The sequence below is a fragment of the Fundulus heteroclitus genome, chromosome 23 (assembly GCF_011125445.2).
Source record: "Fundulus heteroclitus isolate FHET01 chromosome 23, MU-UCD_Fhet_4.1, whole genome shotgun sequence".
Lineage (NCBI taxonomy): Eukaryota > Metazoa > Chordata > Actinopteri > Cyprinodontiformes > Fundulidae > Fundulus > Fundulus heteroclitus.
This window is the reverse complement of record NC_046383.1, coordinates 7,140,400-7,155,402: the sequence shown is the minus strand read 5'-3', so window position 1 is coordinate 7,155,402 and position 15,003 is coordinate 7,140,400. Positions and strand designations below refer to the sequence as shown.

At 38.6% G+C, this 15,003-nt stretch overlaps 1 protein-coding gene across 2 annotated transcripts in view; it reads right to left on the bottom strand.

Annotated features, from left to right (window-relative positions):
- The window catches only part of kdrl (kinase insert domain receptor like), a 64,624-nt gene extending 53,362 nt beyond the window's left edge, over positions 1-11,262 (bottom strand). For both annotated transcript variants that reach the window (XM_012861799.3, XM_036127201.1), the window contains exons 1-2: positions 11,092-11,262; positions 914-998 (exon numbers count right to left, since the gene is read on the bottom strand). In XM_012861799.3, coding sequence (XP_012717253.3) covers positions 914-998; positions 11,092-11,155 — 149 coding nt within the window. In that variant the 5' untranslated portion in view covers positions 11,156-11,262. The remainder of the gene's footprint in view (positions 1-913; positions 999-11,091) is intronic.
- Positions 11,263-15,003: the final 3,741 nt, after the last annotated feature.

Here is a 15,003-nt window from a genome sequence, read left to right as displayed (position 1 = left end):
GCAATCTTTTAGCAAGATACTTTTTTCAATTGCTTACAGTTTAGTCCTGAACTAATAGAAGAAGAAGAACCAAACATTCAACACCTGTGCCAAGACGAACACAGCCGGTTCCCTGTGGCCAGGAGGAGGAGGATGCTCACAACCACAGGTCAAAGGACCCAGTTTGATTCACTGAGATGTGAAACAACGAGGCCCAAAAGCTAAGAGTACGTTTTTTTTTTTTTATCTGGGCTGTTTTCTGGAATCAGAACCGGAAGGTCTCCCTCTGTTTGCGTCATTCCTCTAACTTCTTGCATAGTTTCCCATTCAGAAAATCCAAATAATAAGAGGAAAATGGTGATAAACTAATGCATGCTTTTCATAAAGACAATCTAAACATTCATTCTCAATTGATTCAAAATTCTGTTTACATTTATTGTTTGTTTATTTAAGTTTTTGTTACGATTTATAGAGGATTATTCGCTGATTCTTTTAGCAACTAAATCCAATATAATCATCAAGTGTCGTGATTGTGAAGATAAATATAACTCATATGATATTGTTCACATTCCTTATTTAATAAGGGTGCATTTTAAACTACCTGAGAAGGTGGATGGATTATTTTATATATTTAATGAGACAAACATAATTGTTGGTATATGCTTGTCATTAAGACCTCATTGCTGGAGTTAATGATCCAGTGTTTATGTGAGGTTTGTCGCCTCCATACTAATGCAAATTTCACTGAGACATTATCCACATTCATTCACTACCTCTGATCAGAAGTGGATAATACTGGTTAAGACCACCATGAAGCTAGTTAACTTTTATTTATGTTGAAAGACTTGATCAGGACTCGTGTAGCATTGCTAATCTGGGATCCATAACCGGGGAGCTGTAAATTTCACCAGTGCTGGTGTGCTGCGGTGCATACTTGCAAGTGAGGCTCAACGAGCTGCCCTTGGGAAGAATCTGTGGATTAGCAGCAGGAACGATTTTTGGATTCCTCTCCACTCGTCCTGCACAGACACATGAACACAAAACACAACCAGCAGTCAGTGCAATAGTTCAGCATTTACAGTATCTCTGTAACGGTGCGTGTCAATCATTGTTTTCTCTCAAGGAATGGGAGACACCGGTGGAAATTCCCATGAATCACAGCATCGCTATGCATGTGGGTTTCTTTCTTCTAGTGTCGTTCTGCCCCTGCCTCTGCAAGCGATCGCCCGCTGCGAGCACGGCGGGTGTTTTTCCGGCACAGGAGCGCAGGTTGGTGAATAGGATGGAGGTCTGGGATGAGCAGCTGCTTGGACAAAGCAAAAAAGATGGATGGGAGGAGGAAACGGAGAGCTCTCGCACGTGTTCAGCAGATTCCTTTTTTATTTACTAGAGACCTTGCATTCTGAACGAGGCGTTGATGTGTCATTCTCTCTTTGGAGAATCTGTTGAGAGGTCTTTCTAAGAGAGGAAGCGTCGTGTGATTCCCCCTGATGTTCTGGGGCTATCACCGGTCCCAGTTGCGGTTTCCTTCTTTTCAGTGAGAAGCCCTGAACAGATTGACATTGTAGCCCAAAAAAGCTATTTTATCAAGTGCGTCCTTCAAATATGACCGCCTCTGGAGAGGGTGAAACAATGAAGTTGCACAACGGCATCTATATAACACAAACTCTGGCTGATTGATATGCATATATAAGCCCATGTGCACCTGGAAACCCTGACGAGCACAAAAGCGTTTTAAAATACACACACTCATGCATGCTGGCCAAGTATTTTCCCATTATTTGGAACAGCTGTTGTGCTAAGAATGAGCCAGCGTTGGCAGTGGTACTTAATATCCACTTCCTAACCAAATATTACAACATCATTGTTTTATTGTCTAAGGCCAAACAGGCGGAGAGGGCTTTTCTCTCACACGTTGTTATGTTGTTTCAGCAAGTAATTTTAACTGCATCACTGACTTTCTGTCCTCAGTGTTTTTATAAAGCATGCCCACCCCTACAATCTGAAACTTATATATATATATATATATATATATATATATATATATATATATATATATATATATATATATATATATATAATGTGTGTGTGTGTGTACATGAAAGGTGTGATGAGCAAATGAGTCAATACTTAATGAAGTCCCTTTTGTTGCAAATGCAACTTATTACATCAAGGTCAATTGAATGGAGAGCGTCTGTGAAGAGCAGTTTAAAGATTCTTAATTAGATTTACATCTGGACTTTGACTGGACCGTTAAACTCGATAAGCATGCTTTGATCACCCGGTCTCAAGTGTCTTGCAGCCTCTAAGACTGCCCTGTATTTAGCCGTCTCTGTCTCACCATCAGCTCTGACCAACGCCTTTGTCCAGGCTAAAGAAAAGTATTGCCACAGCATGATACTACCACCACCATGTCTCCTCTTGTAGGTGGCGTCATTAAAATTTTCAGTGTTAATATCCTCACACGTAGTGTTTTCATGCAGGCCAAAATGCTTTACTTTGATTCTGTCTGACCACAGCTGTGCTAAATATGACTTTATTTTGACAAGGTCTTTTTTTCTCTTGCCTAAATTGCATAATGTGCAGATTTGTGGAGTGTACAGCTAACAGTTTTTTTTTTGTCAGCAGTTTCCGAGCCGTGAATCTTTGTCGCTCATCCAGAACCAATGTGGTCCTCCTGCAGATGGTGCATACTTATCCCACTTTCCCAATGATAAACCTGCTTTAAAGTTCCCCGCAGCTTTTTCCCTGACCTTTCTCATGATGTTGTTTGTTCTCTGATGTTCGCTAACAAACCTCTGAGGTCTTTAAAGCCGGGGGTTTCAATCCTGGTCCTCAGGATCCCCGGTGCTGCATGTTTTAGATGTTTTTGTTCCACCATGCCTCAGTCAAATGATTGCATGACCTCTTCAGCAACCATCACGGTTCTGCAGAGGCCTGTTAATCACCCAATAATTTAATTCAGGTGTGTGGATGCAGCCTAAAATATGCAGGACAGTGGGCCCTGAGGACCAGGGTTAAAGACCCCTTCTTTAGAGGACGGCTGGCTTTATACTGAGATTAAATTACACACAGCCTAACTCTGTTTGACTTCTGAAAGCAAATGATTGGACTAGATTGTGGCTAAGTGTGTCAAAAAAGTGAAAAAAGTTACATTTGTTGTGATGCCAAAAAAAAAAAAATCGCAGTTTAGGAAAATATAATACTTTTCAAAGGCAGCACACCTCTACACATTGAAACAAGCTTAATGTGAGAAAATAAATAACATTTAAAATACACTGAGTCATATATTTTCAAAATCCACTGATCAGCTCAGTCTAACCTGTCGATAGACAAAAACTATGTGAAAAATTGCGAGTCCTCTTGCAGGCACAGACACCTCATAACTGAGATAATTTCTGCCCTCTTCTTGGCAGTAATGAAATACAGATGGAAGAAACAACAGGGGTCACCAAAACGAAAATAAAAACAATAGAGCAAAATAATAAAATAAAATCTCATCATTGTCTTTCCCACAATTCCCACCTGCGGCTGTCCAGCTCTGACCTTACCAAGAATCCACACACTGCTAACCCCCCGTAACAGCTGTGCGATGCATTCCTCCAGGATATTGGCTGAAAAATCCCAGAAATAGTGCTTATTTTGTTGGTTCAAAGGGCCCCCGAAGCTGGTTCCTATTAACAGCCATTAAAACGAGAGGACAGGCTTGGACAGGGAGGGAGCACATGGGTCATTTTCAGCTAACGATGGGGTCTCAAGCCTCTAACAGAAGGAACCAAATCATCGTTGCACTTTCTTGAAATTCAGAAGTTTATCTCTAATAATTTCACAATGTCATTGGACAACTTAGAAAAGTCGAGATTAGGATGTTATGGCTTTGTAATCTTCTGATAGGTTCCTCTAACCTGACTCGCGCCAGATGGATGTAGTTCCGCCGAGCTCCACATGGAGCGAAAATCCATCTGGCGAGAGTCAGGTTCCTCCACGACGTTGGAGTTAAATGAGGCACAACTGTGGATGTGTTTTCAGGCAACACCTTAAACAAACCGCTTACTCGTGTGGCACAAATTAAACTGCCTGGGTATCAGGGAGAGAAGTATGAACCTCCACACTCCTGGTTAATTCCTTCCTACAGCTTTTAGATGCCTGAAGTTGCCTCGTCCATCAGCTCAAACAACTTAACTGTAGGAATGGCATAAGTATGTCCTGTTGTCTTAATTATAGGGAAGGAGACTAAATCTGGGTGCGATAGATGAGCGTAATTTGGTGCTAAATATGCAAATCAACCCCAGGACAAAAGCTAAAAACCTTGTTAAATTGTAGGTTGAAGCTGGGAAGCCACTAACAGAGGAAGAAGACAATCCTGCATAAATAACAAAAAAAGATAGATTACAGGTTTTTTTAAATGCTCTAACTATGGAGTACGGAGGTGGCTGCATCATGATGTGGGGACGTTTTGCTGCAGTAGGGAAAACTCAGGACATCAGCCAGGAAATTACATGCTTGGGCACAAATGGGTCTTCAAAAAGGACAATGGCACAAAGCAGATGACAAATTAGTTATAAAGTGTCAACAAAGATTGGGTTTAGGGGTAGCCATCACAAAACTCTGATCTCAGTCCTGCTGAAAATGTGTGGATAGAGATGAAAAAGTGTGTGCGAGCAAGGTGACATAATAGTGTTTTTTTTAAGTGGTTTCTATCAGGGCTGGGCGATATGGCTTAAAAATTCCATTAAATCGATTTTTTTCCTCCTTTTCATTTCACAAAGAGAGTTTAAAGAAATTATTTTAAAAACTTACTTTTATGTCAAGCATTTCATCTGGGAGTTGAACTAAATTCAAATCATGCTTGTAAAACAAGATGGCGGCCCTGCCATAGTAAACAACGAAAATATACACAATGAGGTAAGAACAGGCTTCAAACTAGCTTAAAACAATTTGTAAATGAGTAAATTAAAGTGTCTCGTCTTATGGTAAAAAAAAGTTTCCTCTATACAATATTTTGTACGGAGCCCTAGAGGGGTCTTCGCAAAATGTTTTGCATGTTGAGAGAATGTGCGCTCGTTTAACTATATTGTGCACTCGTTTAACTATATTGTGCACTCGTTTTACTACATTGTGCTCTCGTTTACCAATATTGTGCACTCGTTTTACTAAATTGTGCTCTCGTTTAACTATATTGTGCACTCGTTTAACTAAATTGTGCTCTCGTTTAACTATATTGTGCACTCGTTTTACTAAATCGTACGCTCGTTTTACTAAATCGTGTGCACAATTTACTATATTGTGCTCTCATTTTACTATAGTGTGAGCTCATTTTACTAAATTTAGCTTTAATTTTAAGCATAGTAAAACAAGGGCACAATTTATTAAACGAGCGCACGATTTACTAAAATGAGAGCACAATTTACTATATTGTGCTCTCATTTTACTATAGTGTGAGCTCATTTTACTAAATTTAGCTTTAATTTTAAGCATAGTAAAACAAGGGCACAATTTATTAAACGAGCGCACGATTTACTAAAATGAGAGCACAATTTAGTGAACATGATTATAGAACATTGTGTGCACGATCTACTTAAACGTGGCCACAATATGTAAAACGTGCACTCAATATTGTCTTGACACATGTAAACATGAGCACGTTATAGTATATTCAAGATCTCGATCTACCAAAACGCACCCACGAATAAGTTTTATCAATTCGAGGACTCAATTAAAAGAAAACGTGCTCACGTTTTATTAATTCGAGGGCTCAATTAAAGGAAACGTGCTCACAAATGATCACGACCTGAAAAGAATATCTCTTAAAGTGAGCTCTCCCGGGCTCCGTAATTTTGACAATATATTTTCTTAAACATATTTAACATTGCATGCTATATTCCTCATGGAAGCCCAATGAGTGCATTGGCAAATGAAATCTAGATTTTTTTTAAAAATTAATCGATTAAATTAATTTATCGCCCAGCCCTAGTTTCTATCCATTTTCTACTAACCAAACTAACAGTGGCCAGTCCGCCCAGGTCCTTCTAGCTGCAACTTCTCCACCATGCAGCGTGCATCATTTTATACAAACAATTGCTTTCTTTTCTTACGCATTTTCCATAGAAATTCAACAGTTGTGGGGAAGGGAAAAACATGTGACGTATTATTAAAAGGTAAATCATCACATAAAGACGTCCTGAGAGAGGAAAGATGTTTGGCAATAAGTCATCTATTTCGAGACAGACTGCCTGTTGCTCACAATGGTTGTTGCATAATAAAAACTGCTATTACTTTTACGAGTGGACTGTAGAGTCATCGAATCAAACAGGAAACCCCAGGACACTGCCCTTCAAGTGCGGGAAATAATATGTGGAATTCCCTTTTCTTCTGTAGAAAAACTTCTCATCTTCCTGGGCTTCCTGTACCGTTACGAAAAATTAGCGCGATGTCCCGTCAGAGCCGGTCAACAAAAGTAATTTTTTATTGTGTTTTTTTTTTTTTTTTAGGACAAATGTAACAGTACCAGTCACCAACATTTTTCCCTTATTCAACCTTGTTGTCTGGTCTTTTGGGCTTTCGCGGCAAGAATTGGTAAAGAGAAGGTTGGAGACTCGGAGTGTGAGGGACACTAAGGAACACTACTGTATGCAAACTGTTCGGATCACGTTAAGAAACTCAGATTGTTTATATTTAGCTCTATTAACTGGACGATAACTTTAAACTGGACCGTATTGCTGCAAAAGTGGATTCACATTTCCTAAAGTCACAACACCGGCTCCACTGCAGCCACCTGCCATAATCAGAAGCATTTGCCTGGATGTGCCGTGTGTCCTGCAGCACTTTTTCACAAGCAGATTCCTTAAAGCCCCTTCTCCCTTTCTGCCAACTGCAAGGTTACGACAACAGTTACTGCGAGCGTCTTTTTTTTTTTTTTTTTTTTTTATTAGGAATATATTAGCCTTTGGAGATTTGGAGGCAAAACGCCTCTGACGCCTCTTAAAAAGGCAAACTAAACGAACATCTGGACATGATGGGTGGCCAATCTAGGTTATATATAGCTGAGATGAGCCAAGGAACAGGAATCTCCTGCATGGGAGTCTAAATAAGTAAACCTAGAGAATTCCTGCTCCATCATATGTGATTAGGGCAGGTAGTCAGACAGAAGCCCCTTGAAATTAAAATTCCCACGCCGGGCTTGAAGGAAATATATTGCTGCAGGCATCCAGATGGACGCGCCTGGTATGGACCAGATGTTCTAATCGTCAAATAAGAACAGAGACATACAGAGTAATTTGTTAAGCAGAACATCCTGGGGGTGGCGGAGGGATTTTTCTTCTTCACTGCTAAGTCTCAGTGTGTGTCGTTTTTTTTTTTTTTTTTGTGTGTTTCTTTTCTCTCTTTTTTTTTTTTTTTTTCAGTGCACAGACTGAGACATACCGCCGGCGAGCGATGAGCCCCCGCTGCACTTGGCTGACCTTCTTGTCTCTCCTATTTTCTCTACCAAGTGAACGAGCGAGAAACAAGAGACAAGTCGAAAAACAATTTAGACACAACATCAACCCAGAATAAAAGGGGGGAAAAAAGAGATTCATTCCAGGTGTAACAAAAGACCAAATACGTTTTATTTGGTGAGGATCTCACCGCTGACGTCAGGGCTCTGAATTTAAAAATTCAGTGACACTGTAACATATCGGGGGGATTTTAGACAAGGATTTTAATTTTAATAAAGCAGTTGATTTAGTGGTGAAACTGAGCTTTTACCACCTTCATCTTTTGGTTAAAGTTAAGCCTTTTTTTAAACCATGCTGATCTTAAGAAGGCTACAAGACGCTTCAATAGGACCAAAATGCGGCTGGACATCTTTGAACTGACAACCCAGCACGTCACCCCTCATTATATCCTCCCTCTGCTGGATGCCCATCTGTATAAGAATAGATTTTAAGCTTTTTATTTGTTTTTAAAGCTCCTAATGGTCTGGTCCCGCCCTACATTTCGGATTCGCTGAGTTTCAGCGTGCCTGGTAGATTCTTGAGGTCATTGATCCACTTTTTCTTGGAAGTTTTGAGAACAAAATTAAAAAAATTGGGCTGAGCGGGTTTTCTCATTGGCAGCACCCAGAAAGAGGAACCAGCTCCACCGGATCTCCAATTACTGACCGACCGTTTTATAATGAAACGCAAGACGTTTTTTTATTCAGGGAGGCTTCTAGTACTCAGTGGCATCATGGCATTTTATTGCAGATCTTTAACTTTCACTTCTTCTTTTATCTTTTATCTATTTCTGAATTCTTTTTATGATTTTACTGTAAGGCTGCCTGGTTGGCTGTTATAAAGGCTGCATAGATTGAATAGTTCAAAATCAAACCATCCTCTTCAACACAACATATCAGTTTATTTCGGTATTTAATAAACATGCAGTGTTTATTAAATACCAAAGAAAAAAATAAATAAATAAATAAACATGCAGTGTGTTGAAGTCAGCATTACACCAACAGTGACACACAGAAGGGCTCATTAACTTTTTCCTTTTGGCGCTGAACGTCATGGACCGACACACTTGACCTGAAGCAGCTTTAAAGTTACATTTTAACAAATTACCTAACTGTGATCCTTAGGCACCATTATTCACAATATACCTTTTTTTAACCAATGGAAGAGTATCATTCATATCAAAGCAGCCCTCGAAACGTTTCCAAGTCCTAATTATCTGACAGGTTTTAATTTATTCCAATTCAAATTTGTATCTTTAAACAACCTAGCTTCATCTCCTACTACGGTGAATTATGGTGTCCATTGGGGCTCTGCTCTATGTTCAGTTCTGTTTTCCCTGTTTCATCTGAGCTTTTGATTTTGACATTATAAGTAAACACCATGTTTGCATCCATTGTTATTGTGATTTTACTTGATCGTACCGATCCCTGAGTCCAGATGAGACTGGTAAGCTACTAAAGCTATGTTTTAAAAACGTTTTCCAAGAATGCAAAGAGCTGGATGAATTGAAATGTTTTTCAATTAAAATCAGAATTTGAATTTCTACATGTCAGTGATATATCCTCCCCTCTTACTACAGTGAATTATGGTGTCCCCCAAGGGTCTGATTTAAGTCCTATTCTGTTTTCCTTTTACACGCTTCTCTTTGGGATCCCTCTAAGTAATATTGTGGGGGCAGTTTGGGTAATTTTTTGTAAGCATGATATTTGCTTCCATTTTAATGGTGATAATTTAATCTAGAATTTGTATCTATAATTTAATCCACGCGGGACTGTAATCTATTGAGGCTACAGGTTTGTTTTGAGGATACAGAGTTGGCAGGCTGGTATTTTTATTAATTTATGCAAACAAGCACTCTATTTAAATTAAAATGTATTTGCAAACAACACATCCTCTTATTTTACTAAAGAGATTATGATGTCCTTCAGGGTTTGGCTTTTTTTAATCAAATCACTTTGTCCTGAGGGTATTTCTATTAAACTTCAAATGTCAGCTGAAGAAACTATTGACTGATGGTAAAAGACAAAGTGTCAAAGAATACATGACTTGCTATTGTTTTGTTAGTCATTAGGCTTTTTAATTTTGATCGCAGAACATGCATTACAACAGTTTTGATTGGAATAACTAGAAATCTTAACAAACTGAGATATTTTTACCACATTGATTGATACTATGTCGTCAAGTTATTCTATCTATCTATCTTTTTTGATCTTTAAATCTTTTTTAACAATATTGCCAGTTTTCATGGACTGTATTCAGTGTTAATATTATACATTATGTAATTTTTGTGTATTTCTTTATTAAGTGTTCATGTTTTAAAACTTCTAAATAAGCTTTGAGGTTTTTAGTTTGTTTTGCACTTTTTATGTTGAGTTTTCTTTTTAGTGTTCTGAATATTTTCTGTTTCAAATATTTTTTAATGAAACGGTGTAACTTTTTAATCTATATATCCTTTAGATAAGTGGTCCTTGTTGCTTTGCACAACTTTCACCTTCACAAAATTACAGATGGCAGCCCGATTTCTTTATTTTGTTGAGTTAGAGTGACTTGTCGTCAAAGTATTCAGCCTGTTAAACTCATCAGCCGAAGGTTCCTTATGAAATGACTAATGACTATACCAGTCAGTTGCTCCTCAAAGATACAATGCCCCCTGCTTCCTTTCTTGCCATTGTCCTGTACGTCAGGTTTGAGATATTTAAAAATCACCTCAAGAAGCTACAGGAAGACATTTTTGGTGCTCAGGTAGCGTGTCACATTTCCGTGACCTTTACTAGCCAGAACAATTCCAAGCTGCCTGTTGTCCCTGCATCCGTTTCCTCCAGTGCGTCTTTCCCACGCTTTGTGCGTGGACAGTGAAGGAAATCTACTTAAAAACACTGCAAACAAAAGCTTCATATGCTCAAAGCGTGTGTGAGTGGGGTGTGGGAGGGAGGCTGAGGGGTAAGAATGGGAACAGTGTTTCCTTTGTTTGGATGTGCTGTTTATTTGGAAACCTTAGTGTCTGTCGACCTGGCACAAGGTGGAGGAACATCCATGTTTTCTGCACCGTCTCGTTTCGCAAGAGCTACTCTCAAACAATGAAGACAATTTAACAAACAGAAAAAAAGGAGAGAATAACATGCATTCTCCCCCTGAAATGTTATCTTCCTCTCTGAGAGATAACAATTCCTGGAATAAACTGTATTCCCTCTAAAATAAAACAAAGAGCTGCGTGTTGAGAAAATCTAAAGAAAGAAAAAACAGATTTATCCACGGGAACCCTCTGGTGTTAGCAGAAATAAATCTTCCAAATATACCTGCCAGGTTCAATTGATTTTTACAGTCCATCATTTGAAACAAGTTCAAAGGGACAACACTGCCTCTAGTGGTTAGTGTGAGATCTGAGCGTCTAGACAGAGAAAGGTGTGGGTGCAAGTTTTCTGTAGTCAGATTTAAATTAAATCACTAATAAAAGTTGAAATCAAATCAGAACGACCCTATATTTAGGTTACTACCAACCGGATAATAAAAAGCTTCACGTTTACCGCTTCCTACATGTAAAAGTAAAACCAATCCGCAACCATTCACTGAAATGAATCAAACTATTCAATATTCACGGAGCATTTTTTTTCTCTATGGGTGAAAACGAATGTCTTACCAGCTGTGAGTGACGAACAGCAGAAGATGACGGTGATCAGTCTGAAGCAGATGGAGTAGGTCATCCTTTCACCATCAAAAGATAAAAAAAAATAAAAAATCCAAACCTTTTGTTTAAAATATTAAGTCCCTCTCGGAGGCTTCTCAGCTCCAGATGTCTAACAAACAAACAAAAAAAAAAAAAAAGACCCCCAGCGAGCGCTGCTTGTTCTTAAAAATGCGTCCAATAAATCCACAAAGCCTTTTTCAGGTAAACAAGCGCAAAGCTGCGGCGGGTCTACCGTGTCCCATTACCAGGTTCCGCGGGGGAGCTCTCCTGCGCAGCAGCTGGGAACCCCAACTCCAGAGCCCGCGATGGGGAGACGGATGGACCGGTCTGTCAGCGGGGCAGGTGCACCAAAGTTTCCCAGAGAACTATAACGACTATCTGTGCGTAAAGTTTTAAAAAAGCGCAAATTCGGATCCTTTACGCAGGAGAATGCGTAATATAGCAGGGGAAGAATCAATCAGTGGCCGGCTTTCATGCGCGCCTTGGATCACTTCTCCTCCCCTTCAGCCGGAGCAGCACTTGCAGTCCATGCGTGACACGCGTTTTATGGAGACAGAGGAAGGACGCAACGTCACTTTGTTGGGAAGGACACAGTCTGAAGGGGACTGAGTATAGAAAAGAAAAACGTTGGCGTAGCGGCTTGAACGTGCAACTAAGCAGTTAGCAAACGTTTTCACACCCATTCGCATTTTATACCACAAAAAAATACATATAGTTTCATTTTTTTAAGAGCATTTGCTACCCCAACATAAAATACAGTCCAACTAATTAATTTATTATTTCCCCATTGAAATCACCTATTTCTTTTGCAAGGGAAGCCTGGCCAACACTATACAAAAATAAAAACATAAAAATAAACATTAGAAAATATGCATATAAAGTGTCGCACAGTGGTTGGTAGCACTGTTGCTTTGCAGCAAGAAGGCCCTGGGTTCAAATCCCAGCCTGGGGTCTTTCTGCATGGAGTTTTCCAAACTGGTGAGTGTGTGCATAGTTGCTTGTCCTGTGTGTCTCTAGGGGTGGACAATAATATATCAATATATATCGTGATATAACTATTTCATAAAGGTGATATGACATTTTCGATATCTCAATATATATTATTGTGTATAATTAAAGAAATTTTCACTGACTGACGTGCTTGGATTCTATGTAGTTGCATGCGTTTTATTTTTTTAAAGCAAATATTTCTAAAGTGGTGCATTGGAAGAGTTTTATAAACATAACAAAATAATTGTCATAAGTTATGGTTAGGGTTCAGGGTGTACCCCAGCTCTTGAACATGTTTAAATTCAATTGTTCCCAGGACATTTTTAGCTCTGATTGGAGATTTTCATCAGGCACCAGCTGCTTGAAACTTAAAAAAGTTGCCTACAGAATTCCCCTTTAGTAAACCGAGTCCCCCTGGTGTGATTTGACGTCAGTATAAAGGCAGCTGTTCAGTGAAAGTAGTGGCAGCATTATGCTGTGGGGATAGATTAATGAGCAAATAACAAACAGGATAACAATCTAAACATACACAGAGAGCGGGGAATGCATGGTTAATTATAAAAACATATTCATGTGTTAGAATGGCTCCAAGTCTGGACCTGAATACAATTGTATATTTTTAGCAAGACTAAAGATTGATGCTGAGCATGAGCTATTTTGAAAAGAACAATGGGCAAGTTTTAGGTCTCCAGATGTGCAAAGTTGGTAGAGACATACAAACTTGCAGCTGAACTTGCAGCTGAACAAAATCAAAAATGCTTGAATCCATCTCTTGGCCATGCTTTAGATTTTTTAAAAAGAATCCAGCGTCATTTCCTTCCACATTAAATAACAAAATAAATTAAAATACACGTAAAACTTTGTCTATTGGATAAAATCCCGATAGAAAAAAGCAGAAATGTGGTCTATTGGGTTGCATGCACACAGGTACATGCAGCACATGTCAATTATTTAGGATAAAAAAAAAATACAAATCATGCTTTTCTTTCCACCTCACAGTTATGTGCTGCATAAAAACATTGTAGGTTGTAGTTGTAACATGAAAAAAGTGCTAACATTTGAGATAAATTACAGTAATCACTGAAATTGAACCCATATTACAGCACATTACAACCAGATTCAGCAGAACTGTAACCTGCAGATGAGTTAATATTTACTTTTGTTTACTTGTACTGCAGCAACACAACCTTAGTTTGCTACCCTCTTTTTTTTCTATTAGATTGGTTTGATGATTGTTGCACACATACATTTCTAATATAAATAAGTAGAATAAAAATATGTTTTAAAGATTGTAAACAGAAAAAAGGAACATTTGCCAGAGTAAACTTACTTTAAAATAAAGTGACACACAAAGTGTCTTCAGTGTGCTTGGTCTAAATGTGTTACTAATTATCATGTTCAACAAAGAGAAACTGAATCACAGTTAATTATTAACCGTGAAGACTGGTACTGTAAGAATGCCTTGGCAATGGTAATATGAACTAGTTTCTTGTGGATAAATGTATTTCAAAATACTAATTTTGCATTTAATCCTGCAGCAGATCAATATAGACATACTTTGATCGTTTACTAAACTGACCCCTGGCCTGTGTCAAACATTCAAGCCCCTGTGAGGTTAAAGGTAGCAGAAATGATCTTGTCACAAAAGGAGAAGAACAATAAAAAGCAAACAGCTCCTGTGATTCTAGATCTAATCAATCTGTCCCAAGTGTTTAGAATAAACATGGCCTGGATTTATTTTTAACTTCAGCAACAGGATGCGCTGCTTTTTATATCAAAGTAAATAAACTGCCTTTGTCCTTCAGGAGCCTGCAGTGTGTGGATGTGCCGCAGACTGTTTTCTTTTATCACTGCAACAATTACTGTGGGTCAGAGTTGGTGGCTCTTGAAATAAGAACATCCTTCCCTCGTGTTTTCTGTCCACATCTGGACTCAGCTGCTTCCATTTTGGGGAGGGGGTGAAGGACTAGACAAGTGCCTCCTCTCTTCTATCACTTCAGAAGGGGAAAAAATGTAAAGTGTGACAAGAGAACATGGGAAACCATTCATTGAATCTCAGCTATGAACCGCTTTCTTTCCTTCAGGGAACTTGGGACCTTGCAGTCACAACTTAAGTATTTAGATATCTGTAGTTTTAGACCAGTGTTTACAGCAAAGAATAATGATTTGTTGACTCATGAAATCCCTCAAGGAAGTCTGGATGGTTAGTGGAAAGAGTATACACACAGTCGACTGTTCTCTGCATGATTTATTTCAAGAAAATGCACACTGGAGCCGTCAGATATCAGTTTCAGCAGCTTTAATCTGTAGTTGTGAGGCTGAGCAAGGGAGTGAATACCATTAAAGTAATTTTTTTGTTTATGTATATTTAGGAAATTAAAACAATATTACATAGAAAACTGCATCAATCAATAAAATTTAAAATACCTGTAACATTTCCTTAAATGTTTATCAAACAGTTCAATCTGTTGTCTTGTCCTATTTAAATGATTTTCCATCATTCATTTTAGGAATCTGAGATACATCCTGAAAAGTTCCACAAGCAATTAAATTTCACCAAGTTGTAATCTGAATATTTTTTTTAAAGATAGTAGAATTCAATTAGCTGTTAGTATAACGTTGCACTTAAAAGTAAAATGTGAGCGACAGCACTAGGTCTTTGTCACATTTCGGCACACATTCAGGATCGCATGCAGGCCCGTCCAGAACCTGCAGTCTCATCGTCTGAGGACCAAACCTTTGTAACAGGGTTTCAGCGTCATGTTGAAATATGGTGTCTCAATAGCAGTGAATAATCCTTTGATGCAATACTGAGTACCATAACAGAAGTGAAACTTACTTTTTAAAGCCACAAACCTGATTTTAGGACTTGTG